This window comes from Ambystoma mexicanum, chromosome 3p, assembly GCF_040938575.1.
Source record: "Ambystoma mexicanum isolate Mex_15411 chromosome 3p, UKY_AmexF1_1, whole genome shotgun sequence".
In the NCBI taxonomy this organism is placed as follows: domain Eukaryota; kingdom Metazoa; phylum Chordata; class Amphibia; order Caudata; family Ambystomatidae; genus Ambystoma; species Ambystoma mexicanum.
Window position 1 is genome coordinate 1,046,850,784 of NC_090925.1, and position 26,839 is coordinate 1,046,877,622.

At 42.6% G+C, this 26,839-nt stretch overlaps 1 protein-coding gene across 2 annotated transcripts in view; it reads right to left on the reverse strand.

Moving 5' to 3' along the window:
* LOC138581224 (protein-glutamine gamma-glutamyltransferase E-like) overlaps positions 1 to 26,839 on the reverse strand; it is a 386,319-nt gene that overhangs the window by 116,164 nt on the left and 243,316 nt on the right. For both annotated transcript variants that reach the window (XM_069652406.1, XM_069652407.1), the window contains one exon: positions 5,369 to 5,504. In XM_069652406.1, the coding sequence (XP_069508507.1) occupies positions 5,369 to 5,504 (136 nt within the window). The remainder of the gene's footprint in view (positions 1 to 5,368; positions 5,505 to 26,839) is intronic.

Sequence of the window (26,839 nt, forward strand, 5' to 3'; positions counted from 1 at the left end):
CGGAAGCTTCCTTCTGGCCCTTCACAGCCATGGTGAAATCGTGGCTCTCTGCCTAAATTAATGTTACCCGCCCATTCAACCTGGAGGGAACATATCACTGGAGAAAGGAAGGCCCTCCATTGGTTGGCTATGAAAGAAAGAATTACTTTTAAGTCTCTCACCATGGTTCATCGTTGCTTATACGGCAAAGCATCGGCCTACCTCAAGAAACAATTCAAGTGGTATGAGCCACCAAGGCGGCTTAGATCCTCCAACAAAGGCCAATTGCAAACCACCATAACAAAAAAACAACACGGCAGTGGCAAGGCCTTCCCGACATTAAGCATAAAAAAATGGAACAAACTTCCCACCTCACTGAAGCTCGAATCAAACTACATCCACTTTCGGAAGAAATTGAAAACAGTACTTTTCAACTAACTCTGGGTAACAGGCCCGTTCGATCATGAGGAAATTGGTCACTCACACTCTGTCCTGTTTTCCCACTATCTGTTATCTTGTCTCTTTATCAGCGCTCTGATGCCTGTGGGCTTTTAGCGCTATACAAACAAATAAATAAAAATAAATAAATAAAATTCACTGATCAGATCTCCTTATATCTCCACTGCACATGTTAGCCCATAAATGAACTGGACCACCCTGTAACCTGGTCCTATACTATCTATTGCACGTGTATCCTGTCACCTACTGTATTCTTCTATGTACCATTGAATGTATGCACTTTTGTCGCGCAACGATATGTAATCATGTTGGCCACAAGTTTTAATGCGCACAGCTACCTGAGGGTTTGGCTGCGCTTTACAAATAAACAAACTAAACTAAACTAAACTAGGACTTTCTTTCTCTTAATGGTGTTATTAAGGCCTTTAACATTCCACGTCATGAACGTTAAAGCCATATTGTAAAACAGCACAATTCTATTGTCATAGACACAACATAGTCAGCACTTAAGGTCTATTGTTATAGACACAGAGTCAGCACTCAAAACCTATCTACACAATAACTACAGTTCACTTATTCAGAAGTTAGCATATACATGAGAAGTAAAGAATTTCCAAAAATGTTCACAAAAAGAAGAAAATAGGTGTAAAAAATAAAAAAGGAGGAAAAAAGAGAAAGAAAACATAGCAAACGTCGAGCAAAAATAAAAAGCTCGGAAATCAGCGTTGCAATGTCTAGTGCCATAAGGGCGTGTAGGCACATCCCATAAGGGGCAAAATGACAGAGAAAACCCAGAGAAACAATCTGCTCTGTAAAATTAAAAAGCTGATAATTCCAGAGGGATGATTATTGCGAGGAGCTGAATTATGAGACATAACCGGTACGGGAAGAAGGTAAATCATGTTTTGCTAGTAGAGCCTGTATCTATTGCTTCCATCTTTTGTCGTCTGATGTAATTCTTTAGATGCGCTGGGTCTTCAAAGGAAGAGGTCTTGTTGTTAATAGTAACCTTGAAAGTGCATGGGCGAATCAGGCAATATCTCGCATTTAGTTGTTTGAGTGCAGGACGGTATGAAAGTAAGTCTCTTCTCTGTTGTGCAGTGGTTTTGGATACGTCCTGTGAAATAAAGATCCTGTGCTCATTCCAGATAATATGCTCCATACCGTTGGCTTTCTGTAGGATTAGTTGATGCTGGGTGTACCCCAGAAGTGGAAAGATTATTGTTCTTGACACATTGTTCTTGTATGATTTGTCCTTTTTAGTCCCAATTCAATGTGCTCTTTGAATGTTAAGAGTAATAGATGGCTGCAAATTCTGAATGCCAGGAAGGATTATTTTGAGAAAGAGGGTGACATCGCAAAGCCACACACACGAAGATTGTTTCTGCGGTTCCTGTTTATTTTGATTCTGGAGGGTGAGAATGGACTTTTCCATATGGGCTACTTTAGTAGCAACGTCTTAAGCCACACTGATTCGTTTTTCTACTTCTCTAACCCTATTATCAAGATTCCCCCATCTTTCATCTATTTGTTGAAGTTTGGCATTTGTAATTTCCATAAAGGGTTTGAGAGCCCTAATTCCCTTCGGTATTGTCCTCTCGATGTTTGTTTCCAACGCTGTTTGAGTAGGCGCAGGGAATCACTTTTGGATCTTTTTAATGTTGTTATTGCTACATCCTTGCTGGTGGAGCCTTTTGTTTGATTTTTTTGCAATGCTATAAGGAAAGGAGGGTTATGACAGCCAGCCAGTATTAATAACGTGTCTGAAGTTCAGAATAAATTCGATGTGTGCTCTAGAATTCACCATAGACAGTTATACAAGTAAAGAAATGTATAAGAGTCCACCATTAGCTGAAAGTCACTTGCAGGAGATCTCCAATGACGCAGATAGGGGCAAAGTGAAGTTATTCCTCCCTAAAAGCAAAACAAGCAGCTCCTTCCATCGGGCCCAGAGGGCAGAGTTATATAAATTATAATATTCCACTAGGTAGCTCTGAAAAAGTATTATTAGACGTGTTGGTAGTATCACAGGCAGAGATGATAGCTTAAAGGCTGCTTACTGCAGTTTTGGAATCCGAGTATGATGTTAAGTCTTTTAAAAGTTAGCAGAAAGCAGCTTTATTAGTAGGTTAAAAGTGCCTTAGATGTTGAAAATCGATTGGGAAAAGGGGTTGCGTATAATATTACTGCTGGTGTTGTGGACCATTCAGCTACCGCAGAAGGAATAGCCTGTGCATCACTAGCGCATTCCGACGGTGCTGACAGGAAATGCAGCGTCACCTTCTGCTAGACACTGCTGCTTCAGAGCCTCTTCATATCACTGGTGAAGCATAGCAAATGGCACTGATAAAAATGTTCTTCCACTTCCTAGAGCACCGGGACATCGAACGAACCCAAAAGGAAGGCAGTTCTGAAATTTGAATGTCCCTCAATATATTAAATAAAAGTAATGGTTCCGGAGCTCCGATTCAGCCCGCCATTCCCTGCAGCGCATGGCCATACCCCCCAGAGCCACTATTTTAAAATGGCTTTTGGCTTCAAACCTATTCAAATATTCACAATATTGGTATAGTGCACAAATAGTCTTCGAACAGTCTGTGCTTTCTCTCAACATCTTCTTTATTAGTAGGTGCAGGAGTAGAGACTGATATTGCCCTTTTGGAATGTTTTCCTTTGTGACAGTGCAATGTAATCCATTATGATCTAGACATGCTTCAAGAGTTATGTTATTTAGGCTGTGATCCTTAGGCACTGGGAATCTTACCGGACTGACGTGATACACATGATATGATACATGATATGATAAGTCATTTATAACGCGCTGTACAAAAGTGTTTCTAGGTGTTTGGTCATTCTTTAAAAATATTAGACCTGGTGTCTTCCATATGACCCTATATTCATTTCCTGTACATGTTTAGATGTGGTGTTCCTTAATACTAGTGACTTATGTAAGGCCACTTGTATGCCTGCATGTCTGCTGCCTTCTCTTAGTCTTCGGATATCGATCAAAGCAGCCAAGTGAACTTAAATCATATGACCTGTTAGCCAGTCTTTTCCTGGCAGGCAGCACCACATGGTATCCAGAAATCATATTTTTTATTGCCCTCATTATAACTATGGGCATCTAAGTCCCTATGTGCAAAGTGTTTACCCTGGTCAGTAAATGGCTGACGGCGTCCCAAATGACAGAGGGTTGTTTTGGCAACTCTACAACAGGATTCCTGGGATATTTTAGATTTTAGGAGGCATGTCATATACCCAGAAGACCACTCTTTAGACACTTACTTCATGCCTATTTGAATTTGCTGTTTAGACCTCTCTCTTTGCACGTAACCCACATCCCCCAAGTACCAGAATGCCATTATGCAACATGTGTGTCTCTTCATACTCCAGGTTTGTCCATTCACTCCACGGACAGGATCCAGAACACTGAGAAAGACTGTTATCAGACTTTGTTTTATTTGTTCCCCTCTCCCGCTTTTATCTCCCTTAGTGCCTGAACGGGATCCAGATTGCTGGTTCCAATGTGATTGCCCTTGGCACCTCCCCCATTTGTTCCTCCCCTCCTTTTTGAACTTTTAAGGGATTTTATTTTAGTGCATTGAGATACAAACACAAAATAAAAAACAAAATATGTGTACTGTTCATCTGTGGATTGTCACTCAGTAACTGAATTGATTAAAACCTTAAAATGAACAACGCACAGTGTTGAATGTGGCTGTCCCCACAAAGGGAGTCAACTTGTTTGTTGGGTCTGTTTGAATGTGCTGGGTCATTGATGCTGATGGTAAGTATGCAGTGAATGGCATGTCCTTTATTTACTAAAGTCAAACCTCACCCTTGTATCTCTCTTAACCCTACCTCAATTATCCTTTACCCCCCTTGCTGTTACTCGTCATATATTCAATGCCGCCACCAATGTCTTTACAGCTGACATACATTAACCTGCATGAAGACCTGGCATGTGTGTCTTTATCTTTCAGAAGCTCCATGCAACTGCACAACCAGCATTTATCCTCTGGAAATCGATACTACAATGATTTTTTTACAACATCTTAATTTATAATTTTATGAATCGTGCAATCTTTTTCGGTGCCACTTCAGAAAATTGACAGAACAAGCATTGGCATGCCAATAGTGTGGGCATGGGAAAGGCACTTACCAGGCACAGCCGTGATGGTATTAGCTACCCATTGTTGGTAGCAGGTGCAAAATGGTGTGAGTAACTGGGCATCTAATAGCAGTGCCTGGCAAAAGCTTAAAATGTATGTACAAGCCAAAAATGTTGTCTTTGCCAATGCTTGTTTTTAACAGGACGTGAAGGACACGCAAAGTGCTCATAAATCGAGTGGCTGAAATCAGGGCTGGCAAGACATTTTTATTACATCAGTAGCATGTTTACAAATCCAATTAAGTCATTAACTCTCAGTCCTTTGAACAAACATTGGCAGGCACTTTGAATACAAATGCTGATGGTAAGGCTTGATATGATATAACAGGTTATTTATAACACGCTTAATACCCAGAGGTTTCTAAGCGTGGACCCGGGGATCGAACCTTTGGTGCTCCGTGTCATTTTGCTTCCAAGGCGAGCACGTTCAATGAGTTCCAATGAGGAGGTGTTTTAAACTGGCAGAGGCAGGAATGAGTGGGAATGGCCATAGGGATTAGCATGGCTATAGGAAGGCAATTAGTGGGCACATACCGAAACAACACCTACAGATTCTGTGTTCCTCCTCATATGTCATTCCTCCCTATCTGTACTCCAATTCAATAGTTTTGGCTTATAAGTGTCACAAGCGATACTTAAGAGCTCAAACTAAAAAGGGTTGCCTTCAAAAACAGTTTTCTCTGAAGGTCTTAACTGCCCTAACGTTAATCTATACTGCTAAATGAACAAAAAGGAAAAGGTTTCATTCAATATATTTACCATATGCTGTCCTCGCCTTTATTTAAAGATGTTCCACTTTTATCATAGTATTCATCAATGCACAGGTTCCCATTTGTGTCATGGGCTGAGCTGAAGTTTGTAATGACACGGGCCGGAATTCCCAAACACCTGAGAACTTTGAGAGAAAAAGATCAAAGGAGATCAGCTCAATGTAGTTATATTTCAGATTTATGACAAAATTAGGGTAAAATAAGGGTACTGTGCGCTTGGATGGCCAATATTCAAGTGAAGACTCCATTTGATGTAGGTGTTGCCCTACTCCTGTTGCAAAATTTGAACACAGAAAAGAAGTACAACTGTAATGATAGCGCTGTTCCACTAAGTATGTAAATTGGATTGTAATATTCCGTGATATGGTACAATTCGGTACAAATCTTTAAAATGGTACCTAGCAATTCCAGCTACTAGTGGAACATGTAGCACAAGTATTGTGTCCTTACAATCATTAGTCAGACATGTAATGATTATTATCCTTAAAGTTTATATTCACAATTGGTAATCATATATATAATGATGATGTGCCCTTCACGAATGTAATTGACACGTGTTTCGACCGCTAGTTCTTTCTCAAGACTAACATTCTAATTATGGCACTTTCAATTAATTAACCAATCTTTTGGGTATATGTCATGAATCATACATAGATCATCAACATCATTGCTAATTAAAAAGAAAGGACACAAAAAAACATAAAAGGGGGAGAAAACAGAATGAGACATTAAATATTGTCTACTTAACATTATTCTGGTCCTTCATTCCCTTCATCATAATCATCTCTTGTGTTGATGTATGTGTTATGGTCCTCAGTCCTCCAAAGTATGTCTTGTGCAGCAAGGCAAGGACATCCCCCACGACACCATTCTGACATGCACTAGATCTCAAACACCACAGTGTGCCAGTACAGAATACTCCATGTGTGCACTAGTGAATCCCATGTTCATACATCTACCAGTTGTCCAGTCCAATTATTATTGTGCATAACTTAAGAAAACCTTGGACTCACCAACAGTTACCAATCTCTTGGTATATTAATTTGTTATTTTGCTGCACAGTTCTAAAGTTCTGCTATGGCTGAGCGGTGTTTTAAAAGAAACAGATATATATACTCAGCTCTATAACGTTCAGCTATTTAGTGCTAACATGTACGTGGGAAAACACTCACCAATTAGTTACATCAATATTCTTGCTGCTCAATAGTTGTTTTGAATTTAATGATTTTGTGAGGTACTTGAATGATAATACATTTGGAATTTAATCTATTGGACACGTAGACCAGAGTGCCATTGACTTTCTGGACCTGCACATATATGTGCAACATGGTGCATTATAAACAAACCAGAACTTATTGAAAAACTACCGAAGTTAACTCCACCCTGTTTGCAACCAGTTGCCATAGGCAATCGACCAATTGTAATATACCAATGGGTGAATGTTATCGAGCTAGACACAATTGCAGTGACAATATTATATTTGAGCAAGAATGCAATTTGCTAAAATAGAGGTTTTGGGAAAGAGGATATTCCAGTGCATGTGTCTCAAAGGCATATTGCAAAATTCTTGCTATGAATCGCAACAACATGGTCCATGCAGCAGCTAAAGTTAAAATTAATGAGAGTTCTTGCATCAGTATTATCACCAAACATTTGAGAGGTACTAAAACTTTGTATAGAATTGTCCAAAAACACTGGTATTTACTTTCAATGGATTCTGACCTTGAAAAGCATATTGATCCCAAGCCCAGTTTTATACATACCAGGGCACTGACCATCAAAGCTAAACTGAGCCCATCATATCTAAAGTTGACAGAAGCCAGAGAGGTTAGTGGCAACTAAGAATACGTATTGGAGAACATATGCACAGTTTAAGGAATCAGGATCCCACAAGTACCGTTGGCACACCATTGGCAGTTGAAACATCAGTTGGAGGATACAACGCAAATAAAATTTATTGGACTACAGAAAGCGGTCATTGGAAATAGAGCAGGGGACCAGAAATTGTTATTGCACCAACTTGAATCTCAACTGATTTGTAAACTGCTCAGTACAATTACAGGATTAAACACGAATCACGAAATTAATGTGTTTTTATAATGCAATGTAGTATGTTACTGGATAATGATATACAGTGAGTTTTGAATAACATGAGTGACATAAACTTGCCCATTAAAGGGGATCCTTTTATGTGATGAGTCAATATCTATTCTTACCGGGTTCAGTCTCCTAATTGAGGGGCTCATTTTAGAGTCATTTCCGATCTTGAAAAATATAGATATATTTGACAATGTGGGCATCTTTGAGCAGAGTTACCAATGGGGAATGGCCGAAAAAGTAATGGAAATACCTGCATCAATTGAAATTGAGGGAACTTGTCTCTGATAGGCATTAACACATGCTTAGACATCCACAATAATATAGATCTGGTGCTTGTATCTAGACAGGTTGGGAATGTTTAGCTATGCATACCATGATGAATCAAGCAAGTAAACTGAGAATGGATATATTGGACAATGTAAGAATTTCTTAGCAGAGTTACCAATGGGGAAAGGCCGGAAAAGGTAATGGAAATGCATGTATCAATGGCAATTGAGTGAACTTGTTTTTAATAGGCACTAACGTGTGCTTAGATGTATACAATAATATAGACCTTGTGCGTGTATCTAGACAGGCTGGCAATGTTTACCTTTGCACACCGTGATGAATCAAGTATGCTAATTGCATAATGTGAGAATTGTGCAAGGGCATCATGGATGTCATCTTTATGGATTGTGCAGGCAAGGAAGATCATTTCCCAAAACACCACACATCTATTGCAATATATTTATTGGCTCCATGAAGCCACCAAACTTTAACTGACCAGTGTGTTAACTTAACCAAATCTACATAATCCTGTGAGAATAGCCATTGGCAAGGATGATGAGATGCCTAACAGGCTCCAGTATGTTGTGACTGAGGTTATTTGTGTAATACATAATACAATAGGGGATAAAAGGAATGGATACACACATTACCAATATGGTTAGCATACCATAATTACACATATAATCGATAAAGTCTATACATCAAATTATGTTGTGGTATCAATACGCTAGGGTACTAAACATATCTTGTTTATTTCCAAATTGGCCTTGTGAGAAACAAAAGGGTGTCTCGCCGACTAGACCCATGGGATCTGTAATCCAGGTGGCTGGTGCATGTCCATCGCTATTGAATCCAGGCCCCAGGATTGGACCAGAGCAGGAGGATCACCTGGATGAGGGGTCCCTGGGGAGTGAAAGTGTGGCACCCGGAGGAGAGCAAGGCGAGCAGGGAAACTGAAGCGAACAAGACCAGCAGAATAGAAGGGCAGGAAAACCTGGAAGGTGACACGAATATGGAAGCAGAGCAGACGGGACCAGGATGCGAGCGAAAGGCTGTGGTCCTAACAGCTGCAAGGTTAGCTGCTTCATGTGCAGCGTGAGGACTTGAAAGGAGACTAGCCGCGCTGGGCCAAAAGCCTTGAGTGAAGAGAAGGTCTTGATAAATTGTATCAGCTGCTGCCGGTGAGTGAAAAGGGAGACTGGCTTGTGATAGTGTATGAAAAGGACATTAGCATTTGAAGTGCTTGTCAGGTTGTCAAGAAACCGTGAGCGAAAGCACATTGTAGCAAGAATGAAGAATGTTGCATGTGAGAGAAGCCGTGAGAGAAAATAACTAAGAAAGGAAACAAATAGTCATAGTGGTCATACAAGGAGAAATTCAAGGGTACAAACCCCCTCTTCATTTGAAAGTCTTTGACAAGAAGTGAAAGGAACTGAATATACCAGAAGGCCCTGGAGAGGAGGCTGGTATAAACCTTTGGACTGTATCCAGTATTGTGGGTTGCACGTAGGATGTGAGCCGTAAGAAAGAGAAGCTTGATTGTGAAGAGTAAACACACTTGCTGCAATAAAACAGAGTGGCCCGGCGAGACGCAATCGCGTATCGTATCGAACTGGCAAGTACGTAAAAGTGAAAGCATGAAAGATTGCACAGAAACAAGTGTGATGCTGACGGTTTGAGGGAAGCCAGATCTGCCCACAGAGGAAGGTCTAAACCCTGAGGACGGGGACCTGAGTGAACCACTGAAAGTGAATATTTGTTTAAATACAGATTAAGAGTTTCTGCATTCTATAAGCTAATAGAACTGATAAAGCTAACTGAAGAGTGATTTGATGGCTACAGCGAACCCGATGACCAAATGAAAGCAAGGGAAGGTGAATTCCGCATTTTGATAAAGTGAATGAACAGTGGGGTAAAGACGAAGGTGAACCCAAAGAAGGGGTATCACGAGAAAGCCACAGAAGAGGGGAATCCCATGTGGTGTGAGCCTGGGAAAGGTCTTGCACTGCCGAGCAAAAGTCATTGATGTTCTTCAGTTTTCAAAATCAGTGTACTAACTCTAAAGTCAAAACGAGCATTCATAAACAATTTCCTTTATGCTACCAAATGTATAATAAAGACAATGGACAATAGTGAATCATTAAGTCATAACATGTTATACATCCATTTATTATTCCTTGTCCCTTGCTAACATGTACTGCATGCCAAAGGGAGCATTTTCAAGGCATTTTATTTGACATGGGCTCTTTTCCATGTTTATGTTTCTCATGTATGTGTGAATAAAGGACACATTCTTTCAAATCCATTCAACTTTATGGAGTGCACTTCATAAATTCAACTTTTGTAAGAAATATCATATATTACTGGCTATGACCCAGAGTGACCTTCTACTGTCGTCCAATCAATGTTGTCTTTTTCCTATTAATCATTTAGTTTCACTAAATCCTCTTCTTTCCTAATTTCTTGTCCCAATGTCATGATCTGGTTAAGAGGACGTGACGCAGATGGGTCCCATCTGTTGGGGGTTGGTCCTGAACCCCCTCGTGATGCCGTAAGCCCCCGGCGAGCACAGACTCACACAACACACGTCTGTACTCCTCGGGCTTCCCGGTCGCACTGCCGCGGCCAGGAACGCCCCCTTACTTTATACTGCACGCGGCTGCATGCAACGTCACGCCGCCACGTGTGAGTCCCTTCAAAGGGTCAGCGCCACACCATCACTCATTGTAGTGTTATCATTGCAAATAGATTGTGCAGCATATTTAAATGGGGCTAGAAGCAGGAGGTGCTGTTTCACAAGACTCCATTGACCAGGAGTCAAAGAGAGGTATGATGTTCTTTTACCGTTGATTTGCATCACATATTTATTGAAAGCTATGTATACGTTTCAAAGAGTAATTGAAGCATATGTATGGCAGAATTCCATGAGGTGGAAACCTTCTGTATCAGGAGAAGCTGGGGAAGGCCATTCCCGGTTTGCAATCTTCTCAGATTTTCCCAGGCTTTCTCTGAATGGCTGAAATGGCCAAATACTTTGCAACATTTTGCCAATTATGTTGGAAACCTCATTATTTTTTCAGTCATCCTGTGCTGTGAGATTCAGGATGTGTGCAAAAAGTGCAAATTGAACTAATTGCCATACTCCAGGTCATGTACAATGTTGCTACCATTGTCACTCGCATTTAAACCAGCAGTAAATACTTTCGGAGTAAGTCATGACACAATCCTGGGTTGGAATACTGCACACATCGTCTGTTGCCTGTCGATACACATGAGTGGTGGGCATGGCGTACTGCATCAGTTTTCCCCCAATATTCTGTAAAGGTTTTCTGCGAAGATCAGGCTTTTCAACTGTGGAAAAATCTGTACGGCTGTAGCGGCTGAGTACGATATATTTTGGACAAACAGTTTTGGCAAATTCCCAGAAAGCTTCCATGTCCAAAGAATAAGAGAAAATGAACTGGCAACGTTCTGGCCAACACCCCATTGTATAAAGGCACCAAAGGATGCTTTCTGTGGTACTTTACAAATTGAAGTGAAAGCAGTGTTAATGCTGGGTTGTTTAATAGGCTGGGAATGTTTGCTACCCACGCCAGTTGGGGAGCCTGGCTTAATAAATGATGACCATGGACAAGCAGGGGTGACACCTCTGTCATACCGGGGTTGGAGGGAGTGGGAATTGGGTTTGATGCCCTGCACACACCAAGAGGATGTCTTGTGATGGCTCCCTCCTCATCATCTTCCCCCTCAAACATAAGCACTGTTCCTTCAGATGTTCCAGCATTCAACCCTTTTTTCATCTTTACCTGGGGACATATTATCTGACATTTGCAAAGATTCTAAAAAGTGAGAAATGCTTTGATGATACAAAATGGAGCAAACAGATTTGTCACAATCCATATTATCTAAAAACGTTTGCAGTAGGGTAAAAATTAACCAAGCTGTTTTTTGGTTTTATGTTTGCTGCATGACATATAACAAAAGGTACTGCATTTATTTTCATGTTCCGAAGCACACATGATAAATAAAACAGCCTGCTCTGCTTTTCCCCTAGTGAAAACACTTTCAGATAATGCCACATGGGACTAAACCTGTTTGCTCCATTCTCTATTATCAAATCAACAACATCGGTACTAAATTAATTTGCTCTGCTTTTTTTGCAAATCTTTGATAATCTGGTCACTGACGAGCACACAATTCCACTCAATGGTAGTTTTCCAACTCTTTTCACATTACCACAGTTTTAAAAAATGTCTTCAGCTTTCCAAAGTGAACATCTGTTTTTAAAGAGTGTGCCGATTGCAATGTGGACATTTCTTTTTATCAATGATGAAACATCAGATGCCTTTGATGTGGCCGGTTTCTCGTTGGAAAAGCCATTAAATAAACGTCATTTTGTTTTACTGCTGGTGCTAGTGTGTTCAGTCATGGGAAAAGAGTAACCACTGTGGTTGTTGTTGCACTGTTCTCTGCTGCCGCCACTGTACTTCCAGTTATTCTTGTACTTCCTAACCCTACTGTGGTTTACTTCCTCATTCTTGGGAAAATGACACTGGTGGGTAGTACGGACTCTATTTGCTGTGTGCTGTCCTTCTTTTATTCCCCAATTGCACTTACACCCACATGCCCAGGGCTAAATGCAACACCAAAATCATTATCATTCGAGTGCATCATTCTCCACCCATCAACAGAAGTTCACTGATGCCATCGTCTGAGAGTTGGTGGTAAGTGAGGAATGACCTTCACCACCATTCTCACCAACTCCTGAAAAAAATCGCTTTGTCTGGCCTCGGAGCTGGACCTTTTTGCTTTTTCCAGTCCTTGCTCCACCTTCTGCTACCTCACCTCACCACCTACGATTGTCTCCAGCATTAAAGCACCAGCCAGAAGAAGCATTTTCTTTCCCCATGATTACAATTGGATGGCGCCTTGGGCTCAGAAGCCCATTACTATCAGATCTGGTCAACATATTCTGAAGAACTGGGAAGGTTTGATGCCACCCCGAGAAACAGTGCATGTTTTATTGGTGGTGGTGCTTTCATGTTTGCACCAGATTGTTTAGTTGGAGTCATTTTTTTCATTTGGAGTTATACATAGGTTGATGAACACATTCATATATGTTTCATTAAAGTGTGCACTACTTTGATTTTCAAAACAATTGTCAATCTCTGGATTTGTTCTCCTTTTTTATTCTTACTTTCGATTTAATGTTGATAATTGTCTGCCAATTTCCTCTGGCATTCTCTGTGTGATTCATGTTACTACGCTTACCCCATTCTGCAAAATATAGACACAAATGTACAAATAATACTAATAATAATATAACTGCACAACCCTGATTCCACCTCACCATCTTTTCAGGGGATTGTGACAAAGATATGCACCTTGCAGGGAGGGATGAAGGACGTAGCTTACAGTCACCCCATTCAATGTTTACCCATCACCCCATCTATTGTCCTAGAATGTGACCTGTGGCATCAAGGAGTTTCACCATGTTGTCCAGGCATTGCAGCTCACGAAGACTCCATCTGCCTCACTTAGCCCACCAGAATGTGTAAGAGGCTCTGCACCACCATTGAGAGTGTGAAGAGCAGCTCTTCTGATGGTTTCAGAAGCCCAGGGTACCACTGGTGCACATTATACTCTAGCTCTGCCAAGTTTGTTATCAGTGTGGGCAGAACAGTCATGTGCTTCATTTGTGTAACAACCCACTGGACCAGAAGAAAAGAAGACCCCACGCCTGCACCGATAGAGGAGCCCCAGGTCACAACAGCAAGACAAGTTGTTGAGTGGTCTACAAGATCTATCTACTCAGGGTTACGTAAGGCCAGAGGATGACCTCTGGTGATCTCAACATCATCAAACGCAGCTACCAATGATCATAGGGAAAACTGCATGGGCTCATTGGATCACAAGCCACTGTGAGGTTTACTCTTGCTAGAAAGCAGGAGCACAAGGATCCCAGGTCACCATCATCTAGGAGCCATTTTACCTGAAGCACTTGTCACAGATGCCCCAGGAACCTTTAACAGGGCTGAACCTCCTTGTAACATAAGATACCCCATTAAGATATCTGGGGAGATACAGTTCAGGCTACAGGGGCCAGATTGCAACACAAGTTCAGGCTGAGGCAGTAAAGGGAAGGATTCAGATACCATGGCGGCTTTGGGAGAAGTGCAAAAGGGACCACAGTTATGTGTCAGTTTAGGAAAACACGTATTACTCCATTTTCAGCTGGCCATTAAGTAATATGTCATTTTCAGTTCAAGGACAGTGGATCCTGCCAACATTGCTTGCCAACATCTCTTGTGGACGTTTGCAGCGTGATTCTGGAAGCCTTTACAATGCCACTTTGTATAACTAGAAGAACAGCTTCTAATGTGTCTCAGCTGATGGATGCTCTTATTGATAAGGGAGTCGCTACGTTCAAACGTGCTCTGGAAAGTTTGGGTCAACCTGACATATACACCCTACCAGAGCACTGGCATGTGTCTATGCTCTCTCCAGCTAGTTTAGTTGGAGTAAATACCTGCTGTTGGTTAATCTGTGTAAAGGGATTAGCACTTTTGAAGATAAATCTATTGCTCTTGATCTTTCTAGTATAACCGACATTGGTGCTTTCTGTTCATATTTTGCAATTACCGTCAGGAGGTAATTAGAAAATAGTTTGGGATTAATTAGGTTAATCTGAGATTGATTCTCCACAGTTGTTATAGCTTCACCCAGGGATTGAGGGTTTGCTCATAGGCCAGATAACTGTAATTTCCACCTTCCCAAGTGCTTCCATACTAAGGCTTGCAGGTCACTGTTATTGCCGTTGGAGTGATTTGCAGTCCTTTTTGATTTCTTTGAGAATTCTAACCTCTGTAGACAAATCAGACACCACACTCTGCAGGGCTTCGATCCTGATCTTCATGTGAACTAGCTCCAACTTCAATTAAGAACATACAGTGCATTTTTCCTGAGTGTTTGAAGGCATTAGATTCGGAGTGGCAATTGTCAATGCAGAAGACATGGCACATGAGTGGTGATCAATTTTAACTAAAGGCTTGGCTCTACAACGAATGCAGGCATCACCATCACCTTTGTTGTCACCTTCATAATCGTCATTGTCATTGACTGCCAAAATTTCAACCCTATTCGAACATGGAATAGTAGGATAAATTGCAACTGATCCTCAAAGTGTGTGCAAACACCTCCTACAGCAGCCATTGATGATGGTTTTAAACCCATTCTGATGGGCTTGGCAGCCAATGGCAAATAAGAAGATGACAAGGGAAGTTTTACACCAACTGAGCGGTGGATTTCAACAATAGTGGAATACAATTTACCGACCTCTTGAGTAGGAGGGCGTGTAACTTCTTGTAGACTATGGTTTTCAAGAGATTATGATCATTGACCTTAAGGGGTTTATATGGCAGAGTAGATTGACCCAATCCCCCCTGAAATGATGAACTCTTAGTGGTTGTAGGGTGCAGAGTAGCATGATGATTACTCAAATTTTTCTGAGCGGCTTTAAGATAAAGTTAGCTAGACTGGCCATTCGTTTCACAAGTGGCAATCATGCCTGGAGTAGAGTTTTCCTTAGTCCCAAGGTCATACAGTAGTACCTCAATTTCATTGATTAACATATTTGCTTTGTGTATTGGGGCCATAAGTTTGGCGGTCTTCCGACTTTTATCATTATGGAAAATGTGAGTTGTTGCCTTCCTTTTCAACCTTGCGTTCTAATTTCAAGCATGGCAAATGGTATTCCCCAACTGTAAACTTAAAAAGTGGCAAGTGTCAGGTACCAGATGCCAAATACAAGAGCCAGTACAAAAAATACAGGACTCAAGGTGTACAGATTTAGAACTTACTAATTAAAAGCATTTGAGAGAAAAAATACAATATTAAGTATGGCAACCAAAACAAAAAAACGAAATGAAGCTGATATTCACAGTCAATTAGCACTCAAACATCCATTGATAAGAGCGAAAACGTAGTTAATTTCAATTTCAATTTTATTAATATACATACAGCAAAGTAGCTTTGTATATACAACATAAAACAGTAACATGATAAAAATGGGACAACATAGATACATAAAAAACAATTCATCCATTAAAACAACTAAAACTGTATATATATGGAGATAAAATCACTTCATATACTTAAAAGAATTGGTCAGAGCAGGCGGCATTATATTCAGATGTTATAGGACTAAGGAGTCAATGATCTTAGTCACTCAAGTTTCATATATTTCAAATATTTCAGTAAATTTTCTATAAAATCTGATAATATGAAAGATAACATTTGCATCATTTCCACCCATAAACATTTTCCACAACACTTTTGACTTATCACAATTAAAACAATTAGAGTAGGATTTCATATATTGATTTCTAATTCCATTCAAACTTACGCATTCAGTCATTATGTGCACAAACGATTCAATAGTGTTTTCTTCACATAACCGGCAATTACGCTCATTTCGAGATAGTCCTTTCTTTGCTCTGATGCATTCCAACACTTTATTTTTGTTAAATTTCAATAACAAGTATTGTCTGATGACCCATGCTTCTGTGAACGCCACAATATACTTTGGTAAACAGATTCTTTCCATGATGTACTCGATGAAGGGACCACTGTGTGAATTACTAGAAAGGAGCACCATGTTATTTTCATGATCATACAATATGATCTTCTTTTTTAACCAGTGCTTAATTCGATTAATATTATTTGGGAGTAAGTTAAGTTCACATCCATACTTCTATTTATTAAAGAAAGTGAAGATATTCCCCCATATCCCAAACTGAGTAGAATTATCTAGGCTTAGAAAGGTGTCATGATTCCTGGCCCTTATGTCCCCAGCCCTCCAAGATGACAGGCTGGAGCCAGGCCACGATCACCTTCATGGCCCTCAAGGGCCTCTCCATTCCTCCAAAGACCCACTTGGAGTCAGACTTGGCGCTTGTGGCACCAGACTCACTCAATCCCATAGGAACATTGGGGATTGGACTTGTAGTGCATTGATGGGGACGAGATGGATGCCCCCACATATTACGGTTCCCAGAACTGCATATGCGGTCTAGTCTTTTGGGTGTGGTTCTGCCCAGAGACACCTGGGATTCCCAGAGACTATTTAAGCCACACCCAGGCTGAGAAACATGCTTTGCGTTTTCTGCACCTGCAGCGTGACACTCACTGAGTTCGGATCTGTTTCCAGTAGGCCTGCATCTTTCTTCTGCGCTCAGCTCATGCAAGAACAAGAACACCGTTAGGAACATCCTTACCTTGCGGCGCTTCTGCCCATCCTTCATCGCTCCTTCTGTTCTGCGGGCATCTTCGGCGATGTCATTCCCATCCCGGCACGCCACTTCCTAAGGAAAAGGGAAAAGAACAGAAAAAAGGCATTAGTAAGCATTCTGCAAATCTTCGCTTATTTTTAAATACTGTACGAGCTTCAAACGCTTACCTGAATCCCAGCCGCTCTGGGGGAACTCTGGCTCCGGAACTTCTCATCCATCTGCAAGAGGAAAATGACACTCCAAGTTAGCGTGGAAACATCTAGAGGCGCTGCATACCGCGCTTACCCACCGCATTTGTTCTTCATAACCGGCATTCACGCTGAAAACGTCACGGCACCTAAAAGACACAGAAAAAGAACTCATTTCAATGCAAATACGAAAGGGGTGCATCGTGCATCGCGCTCTCATTCACCTTCAGCGCTACTCATCTCAGCAGCACGCCACCATCCCCGGATGCCGGCCATCATCTAAGGAAGGAAAGGAACGAAGTTAGAGAACTGTTCAAAAGACTCATTATACTTACCTGTTGGACTCTTGCCAGTGAAGTAACTAGGCAGCAACAAGCCTGCATCAATCAACGCGCCCCTGTGCTTAAAGCAGGACAGAAAGCACACTATCCAAGAAAACAAGGTGAGCTGTGGATCAAAGGGAAGGGTTGGACCCCGGGGAAGAAGAGGTTCAAGCACACAGAGACAATAGGGAGTTAAACTCTACCAATCCTGTGTTTCAGGCCCAGTCTCCAGTCGAATAGCCTCCGGGGAAGGGTTCGAGGTTGTAAGAGGTCAGAACAGGCTGAGTGACGTCCCCGTGGATACCAGGTGAGCGTTACAAAAGGGCTTTGCGTAATCACTGATAATGGTATTATTATCTAGGGTCGTCAGGTCTACAGAGTACATAAAAGATCTATTGATCAAGATAGACTGAATGTAAGTAAGCTCAAACTCAAGAAAGAAAAATTCAACTGAAACAGCTTGCGCCATACAAAAATACAGGACTCAAAGTGTACAGATTTAGAGCTCCCTAATTAAAAGCATTTGACAGAAAAATCACAATATTAAGTATGGCAACCACAGCAAAAAAATGAAGCTAATATTCACAGTCAATTAGCACTCAAAACATCCATTGATAAGAGCGAAAACGTAGTTAAACATAGTTTCAAATCTTTTCAAAATGTGAATGAGGGCACACCCCATTGGCCCATGGAGGGACCATTTTCCGATACTCCACCTTGTCAAACTCTTCAGCTGCACTTCAACTCAAGACATCGTTATCAACCTTCCTTTAAGGGATTGCAAGCTCCTTATAGGCAATCATAGATTTTTCCCAGTTGCAGTCAGTGATGTGACATGGTATGGTGCCTGTAGACGAGGGTAGAGTCTTAAAGTTTTAACGTGCAAGTGAAATGTGTTTAGGATGCAGTATAATGTAGACTTGAAGTTCCAATTGCCATTTATTTGCCAATTCCACCTATAGTTGATGGACAAATGCAATAGTGGTGCTGGGAATAAAATGTCAATAACCCAGCTCCTCATTACCTCTAGTGGTCCAGGGGTGCCCAAACATGTGCAGCATGGTTTGTTGGGAGTTATACAAAAATAATGTCCCAATTGACAACCAAGAAAAGGGGAAGAGCAAACATGGAGCCCTATTGTCACGTGCTTCTAAAAAATGTGTGCTGTAACCAATTGTGGGCATATAGCTATTGCCTTTACCCTGCCTTTACTATTTACCTTCCAAACGCAATCACAGCGCTACTGGTATGTCATCATCTGTTCACAGCTGTGTCATCAGTGCACCACGCTTTTGAGGCTATGATAGAGCATTCATGGTGGGGCATGGCTAATTGCAGAGCATTATGGCTGTCTAATCCATGCGCTCCCGCCCGCCATTTTATTGTTATTCTTTCTCTCGTTCCCGGCGCATAACTTTTATAACTAAATGCCCTTAATATCTTACTGATATCCCTGGTGGTCTGTGGAGTCTCGTGCTGCTGTGCTGTGCCCACGTTTCAGGACCTGAGTATGTCAGGGGGCTGGGCCTCAAAGCCACGAAGTCCTCTGACTCTGTGGCCAACGTGCTTGCGTTGGGCGTGCAATGCTAAAAGAGTGGGAAGCTCTTTCTTCAACAACATGGGCCCGGCTCTTCAGTGCAACTCGACCACTCTTTATTTTCTCTGCTTTTGAAGGTACACTCGCCATTTAAAGGCGCATTTTATGAATTTCTACTGCCTCACATTAAAGCTCTTTTGCCACCTTGAATTCAAAGTACTTTAACACTCCTAAGCACACGTGGCTTATATCTTGCTGGCTATTTTGTTTTAACTGCTGCACAAGCACCAAGGCAATATGAAAATTAACATTCGCCTGTCATTAAAATTCTTTCTCTTCTAATGCGTAGCTGGTGAACCATAATTAGTTCACACAGTAACCTGTTATTCATCGAACATTATTTTCTTGCATAATAGTACTGCTGCTTCTGTGAAGTATAGTGGTTAAGCACTCCCTTGACCGTTTAGCCGAACATTAGCAAGTTTTTCTGGCAACTTGATACACCCATCACAGCTACGTTCACAACTCATTGTCTTTTAGGCAACATAACTGCTAGAGAGATATCTGCTCAAGTAAGAGTTGTACTTAAAGTTTAGTGAAGTGTAGCTGTACAATTAACCATTGGTGTGCAGCTGGATCTACCTTCTCAATATGGCATCAAAGAACACTCAGGTCAAAGAAATACCTATCCCTCCATTAAACAATGGACAGAAAAGTGAATCGCTGACGCTTAAAGAAGATGCCCCAGACTCTACCATGCATGCCACCCTTACGGAAATAAAATCCTTGAATCCCTTTATGGAGGCAACCAATGTTAAACTACAACAAATCGATGACAAATGGTCTGCCTTTGAAACAAGAATAACAGAAGTTGAGCAGAGAGTCAGTAATACTGAAGATGTCATGGAAAGAGTTCAAGTGCACGAGAACACAGTGAAATCCTTGCAGAAACATACTGAGAATTACAATATCGTGACAGAAGGAAAGATCTATGAAATATTGGCCTACCAGAGGGCATTGAGAGAGATAATCCAATTGTGTTCCTTAATACTCTTCTAATGAAGCTTCTTGAACTCCCATCGTCAATTCAGCTAAACATTCAGAGGGGTCACCGGATTGGACCTTTGAACTCAATGAAGCCCTCTAGCACTGCGAGTAACAATTATTCTATAACAGTCATTCTTGCTTTGCTTGATTACACTTGTGTGCTTCTGATCCTGGAGAAAACCAAAGCAATAAGACAACTGGCATGGAATGGTAGGAACATGTTTATCACCCAAGATGTATCTAATGCTACAGCAGCTAGAACGAAAGAACTACTTGCTCTGAGACCTGCTCTCGGACAGCTCAATGCGAGATATGGCATCATGCATCTGGCCATTCTTAAAGTGACTCTCAATGGCAGCACATCTATCCTATGGCCCTAAGACAATATATCCAAAGTCAGGGGAGAGATGATATGGATATGTCAAAACCACCTACCTGACAGTTACTACTTATATTTCTTTAATTACATCTAAATTTCACCATATAGTTCCATACCGGAGCAGGGTGTGAGGATAGTCGTCTCCTCAAAGGCTCTTCGACCCCATATTTTTCTTTTTACTCAATATGGATTGTAGTGGCAATTTCCTGTTAGCCACATTTGTTTATGATATTCTTTTTATTTCTGGTTTGATATTAACCATGCTGATTTTGTTAGTCTGCCTAGTCTCCTCATATGTCCCCCCTTTTGTGTCCTCATCAAGTGCGCTCTGGAAGTATACTACCTCTCTGGAATCAATTGATTGTTAGTTCATGGTTCAATATAACCTATACAACACCTCATGCATTTTCCATAACTATTGCATTCCTAAGTTTGTTTAAAGTTTATTATCCTGCTGTAATTATATTAATTCAATGTAACAACGTGGAATGTTAAAGGGTTACATAACCTTATCAAAAGGCAGAACATTCTTTCTCACCTTAACAGAACCAAACCCTCCATTGCCTGCATTGAGGAATCCCACCTTTCTAACGCACAAGTGGCCAAACTCAAGCGCCAATGAGTTGGTCAAGTATTCTCAAGCACGGCTAATGGAAAGAGGAATGATATGATATTGCATGTATAACGCGCCTATACACAAGTGTTTCAAGGCGCGACGAGGCAAGGGAGGGGAACAGAGGTAAGACAGAGACAACAATCTCACAAAGGCCAGGTGACATTGAGATCGTGCAAGTGCAGGGGAAGGGAGAGGGGAGAAGTGCGAGGGGAAAGGGAGAGTGGAGAAATGCACTACAGGATGAACAGTATATAAATATAACAATAATAAGAACAATAAATAAGAAGTGTGGCCAGCTGGTGGTAGGCGCAAGGGTAAATGCAGACAACAGGTGTCCAGTGCTGGCAGGGGACTGTAGGGATACAGAATCAGCCCCAGAGTGCAAGGGTTGCCAGGGGGGTAGTGCAGGTGAGCAATTGGCAGGGAAGGGACCTGGGCCCGGGAACAAAAGGTAGCCAGGTGACCAGTGCAGTTTCAGTTTCAGCCAGGAGTTTAGCAGGGGAGGGGAGGAGAAAAAGCAGTCGCAAAGAGGAGGATCTTGAGGTGCTTCTGAAATCAGAGATGGTTCTCCTCAATTTTCCAGAGGGAGGCCCCAGCCGAAGAAAGAGATCTACCACCAACTCGTTGCTTGGAGAAGCGACTGACCCTGAGGGAGTTGGAGGCGGATGAGCGAAGAGCTTCGAGAATGAAGTGTAACGCTCACCTGGTTCCCTCGGAGGCGCTGGTCTTGACTGGGCGGTGAAAACGTCTTCAACGTTAGGCGTAGGATTCGTCTGGCTCCCGGACTTGACCCCTTCCTCACCGAAAGCTTGACCTGCAGTGTGAGGTGTCTGCAAGTGGAAAATCAAGGTATTAGTGGCTGGAAGGTTGGGAGAAGATCTTAGCCCCTCTCTCCCTCTCTTCCCGTGGTACTCGGGTGATTGTTGTGCTCACCTTAAGTAAGTGAATGCTGAGGTCTCCATCCTGCGTCTTGTGCAAGGGCGCTGGATCCAGTTACTTCACTGGATGTGAGTTCCGCCTCTTGATTGCAGAGGGTAGTTGAGAGCGAAGCCGCCGTTTGCTGCACGAGCGTGACTTGTAAGTATTAAAGTTCTCTTTAGATTGCTCTCTTCAAATGTCTTTTCCCCTAATGTCTATGTCTTTTACTTTTCAGATGCTGTCGATGCCAAAGGAGATGCTCTCCCCGATTCGTGGCAGAGAGCGTAACAAGAAGATGATGAATTCGAAGGCACGTAAGTAGGAAGGCTGTTTTTGGGGGCCGTAGAATGCACCTTAATGTCCCCTTTTGTCTCTACAGGTGCCGGAATGCAATGCGAGCAAGGTTGAAGCAAGCGCAACACAGGTAAGCAGTTTTGTACCCAAGCGTTACTAACCAATGTTCTTTGTCTTTGCAGGCCCGATGCCGAACGAGAAATGCAGAAAAACGTCTTGGATGCTGCCGATGGATCGGGTGAGTCGAAGCGCTAACTTTGCCTTTGTCTAACCTGTGCCTTTTGTTTTGCAGGAGCCGCTGAAGATTGAAGATTGGTTCCCAGCAGGTAATTTTTGTAATTACAGGGTCCGGAGCTGAAGATTCGCTGGAGCTGACACGGTGAGCGTCCTGCTGCAGATGCAGAATAACGCGAAGCATGTGGTACCAATCGGGTGTGGTTTAAATAGCCCATAGGAGTGCTTAGGTGTCTTCTTCCACAGCAGCCTCACCCAGGTAAAAGAGTTCCTGCTTCCAGAAGGGTTCCAGCAGCAATGATCCAGGGAGTGGTGCCTGCCCCACCCAGAAGGAAAAGTAGTCCCTGCCAGAAGAGAGTAAAGCCTCATCTTGCTGGTAAGTAAGCAGCATGGTCTGCTCCAGGTAGGTTCACCCAAGCACCTTTACACTTGATATGAGCCCGGCGCTTCCTGTGCCGGGACGGATCCTTACTATGAGCCTGGCACCACCGGTGCCAGGACAAGGTCCAAAAGGTCCCTATTGGGACTTGCTGGTGCCGATAAGACATGTTATGAGCCTGCTCCCAAGGATGTTGGGTAGGTCCTGACTCCTTGAAAGCAGTGGTCATGACAGCACCCCCCCTCAAGGCCCCTCCCAAATTCGTCTTCCCCGGGGGTTTTGGTTTATCAGGAAAAGTTCGATGAAACTTCTTAACCAGACGGGGTGCATGAACATGTTCCGACGGTTCCCAAGATCGTTCCTGGGGGCCATAACCTTTCCAGTCAATCAGATAGTATAATTTAGATTTGGAAATCTTGGAGTCTAATATGTCTTGTATTTCGAATTCTAGTTCTCCGTCCACAAGAATAGGGTCTGGAGATTTTGTCAAACGGGTTCCAGGTTGCATGGGTTTCAGTAGTGAGACGTGGAAAACTGGATGTATCTTCATATGGGCGGGTAGGCCCAATTTAACCGCCACTGGATTGATTATGGCAGTGATTGGGTAAGGCCCCAGGTATCGTGGATTGAAAGTACGCGGTCCTTTTAGTGGTAAATGTTTGGTGGATAGCCAGACCTGATCTCCCACAAGATATTGAGGAGCTTCCTTTCGATGTAGATCCGCACACTTCTTGTATTGCTCCTTGGCCTGCTTGAGGTGAGATGTGGCCTCTTTAAAGGCTTGAGTGATTGTCGAATGCAGATGATCTACAGCGGGTGTTCCAAGAGTCTGAGGTGGGTCAAGATTTGAGGTGCGAGGGTGGATTCCATATGAAAGAAAAAACTGAGTTTTTCCAGTTCCGGCGTGGACTGAATTATTATAAGCGTACTCCGCAATCCAGAGAATGTCTTTCCAAGTGCCCTCTGATTGTTGTAACATGCAGCGTAGATACTGTTCCAAGGTTTGGTTGGTCCTCTCGGTCTGCCCGTCGGTCTGGGGATGGTGGCTGGTCGAAAGCCTTATGTCAATTTGGGCTAGGCGACAACAACTCCGCCAGAAGTGGGAAATAAATTGACTCCCTCTATCTGAGATTAAAACTGAAGGAAAGCCGTGCAACCGAACGATGTTTTCGAGGAATTCTCGGGCCAAAATTGGAGCTGTAGGTAACCCTTTCAATGGGATGAAATGAGCCATTTTCGAGAATAGGTCCACAATCACTAAGATTGTATTAAATTCGGAGCATGGTGGTAAATCCGTGATGAAGTCCATGGAGAGAGTATGCCATGGGTGTGGAGGAATGTCTAATGGATGTAGGAGGCCTGCTGGTTTCTCCTTCTGGCTTTTGCTTTGAGCGCATACACCACAGGAATTAATGAAATCCTTAATGTCCTTTCTCCAAGACGGCCACCAAAAATGTCTTTTTATCTTTTCCAACGTTTTGGTAATGCCGGGATGTCCTTCCATTAAGGAGTCATGGTAACAAGAGATCACTTGTCTTTGTAAATCGGTACATGGTAGATATAATCTTCCTCGAAAGTATAGTAGGTTCTTATCCATTGTGAAATCATTTCCCTTGCGTTGCCAGTCTTGCACTTCTGCTGGAGTCAGAAGATCTTTAACTTTAGCTTCAATGTCTTCAATGGATTGTGCATCTATCAAACCCAGGATTCTCTGTTCCGGAATTATGGGTACTGGTTCAGGGTTGGTCGTGAGTTCATCTACTCCAATTCGGGAGAGAGCATCTGCTTTTCCATTCTTGTTGCCTGGTCGGTAAATTATCACAAAGTCGAATTCGGCGAAAAACAATGCCCAGCGAAGCTGTCTAGAGGATTGAGCTTTGGCTGATTTAAGGTACTGTAAATTACGATGATCCGTGATGACGGTGACTGTGTGTCGTGCTCCCAAGAGATAATGCCGCCAAGCTTTAAAGGCGGACTTGATAGCCAAAAGTTCCTTATCTGTAATGGTATAGTTGATTTCAGGAGCTGAAAATTTGCGGGACCAAAATGCCACTGGGTGTAACTGATTTGTTTCCGGGTCTCTTTGCGAAAGTACTGCTCCCATTGCGAGACTGGAAGCATCAGTCTCTACTATATAGGAAAGTTCCGGGCGAGGATGTTTTAGAACTGGAGCCGAGGTGAATTTTGTTTTTAGTTCCTGAAAAGCTTGTTCAGCCTCTGTAGACCATTCAAAACGTTTATTCTTTCTGAGGAGGGCTGTAATGGGTTGGACTACTCGAGAAAACTCTGGGATAAATCTTCGATAAAAGTTGGCGAAGCCCAACATGCTTTGAACTCCTTTCACTGATGTTGGTGAGGGCCACTTAACGATAGCGTCCACTTTTCTTGAGTCCATGTGGACTCCATTAGGTGACAAAATAAACCCCAAAAATTCGACCTCCGTGACGTGAAAAACGCATTTTTCCAATTTTGCAAAGAGCCTGTGTTTTCGGAGCCGCTCCAATACTGCGGTGACATGTTTTCGATGTTCCGCCTCAGAGGACGAGTAGACCAGAATGTCATCAATATAGACAACTACACATACGTCAATGAGCTCTCTGAGGACGTCATTCATAAAATACTGAAAGGCTGCCGGAGCGTTGCAAAGCCCGAAGGGCATTACTTGATACTCGAACAGTCCATATTTAGTACGAAAGGCCGTCTTCCATTCTTCGCCCTCTTTTATTCATACTAAATGGTAGGCTCCTCTGAGGTCCAGCTTTGTGTAGATACAGGCACTTTTAACCTGGTCAAGAAGTTCAGGGATCAATGGTAACGGATATCTGTTCTTAATCGTAATCTGGTTCAGGGCACGGTAATCTATGCATGTTCTTAGGTCTCCCTCTTTTTTTGGCACGAAGAACAAAGCTGAAGAGGCTGGGGACTTCGAGGGACGGATAAATCCATTTGTCAAGTACTGGTCCAAATACTGCCTTAGGTGAAGATTTTCAGGTTCTGTGAGGGCATAAATTCGACTGCATGGAGGAGTGGATCCTGGAACCAAGTCTATTTGGCAGTCGTATGATCTGTGAGGAGGCAGCGAATTAGCTTGATCTTTCCAAAAAACATCCTGAAATTCCCGGTATTCAGGAGGCAGGTGAGGACTCTCAGAAGTAGTTGCAGCTAGCTTCGTGCGGGGCTGCGGATAACAGGTAGGTGCGCATTCTGGAAACCGGATTGTCTTTGCTCGCCAATCAATTTGAGGATTGTGTTTTTCCAGCCAAGGGATTCCCAGGATAACTTGAAACTGTGGAGCCTTGATCACGTCAAACACGATCTTCTCTTGATGTCCATCTTGGCTTACCAACGTCACTTCCATGGTGGTGTGAGTAACTGGTCCGGAAGCTATTTCCGTACCATCCACGGTGGTGATAACGTCTTTCACCGACTTAGGACAAAGAGATAGATTCATCCTGGCGGCCAATTCACAGTCCACGTAATTGCCGATTGCGCCACTATCTATGTATGCTTTAATGGCATGCATACGATTGGGTTGTTCCGGACTCACGAGGACCATGGGCATGGTAAAATGCGAGGTCAAAGAACTGGTTTTAACGCTCGGCAAGCGGACCTCTACACTTGTCGGGCGAGGTCGTTTTCCGACTCTGAACTTTTGGCACCCTTATCGGAAGCTCCTACTGTCTTCTTCTTTGGTTTCACTGGGCAGTCTTGGAGGAAGTGCCCTGAGTTCCCGCAATAGAGGCACAATTGCAGTTGTCTTCTCCTTTCTCTTTCCTTTTGGGTTAGAGGTCCTTTCACCACCCCAATTTGCATGGGTTCCACAGTATCATTTCCTTTAACGGAGCTCTGTGGTCTTGAAAAAACTCGATTCTCAAACCTGGAACGATC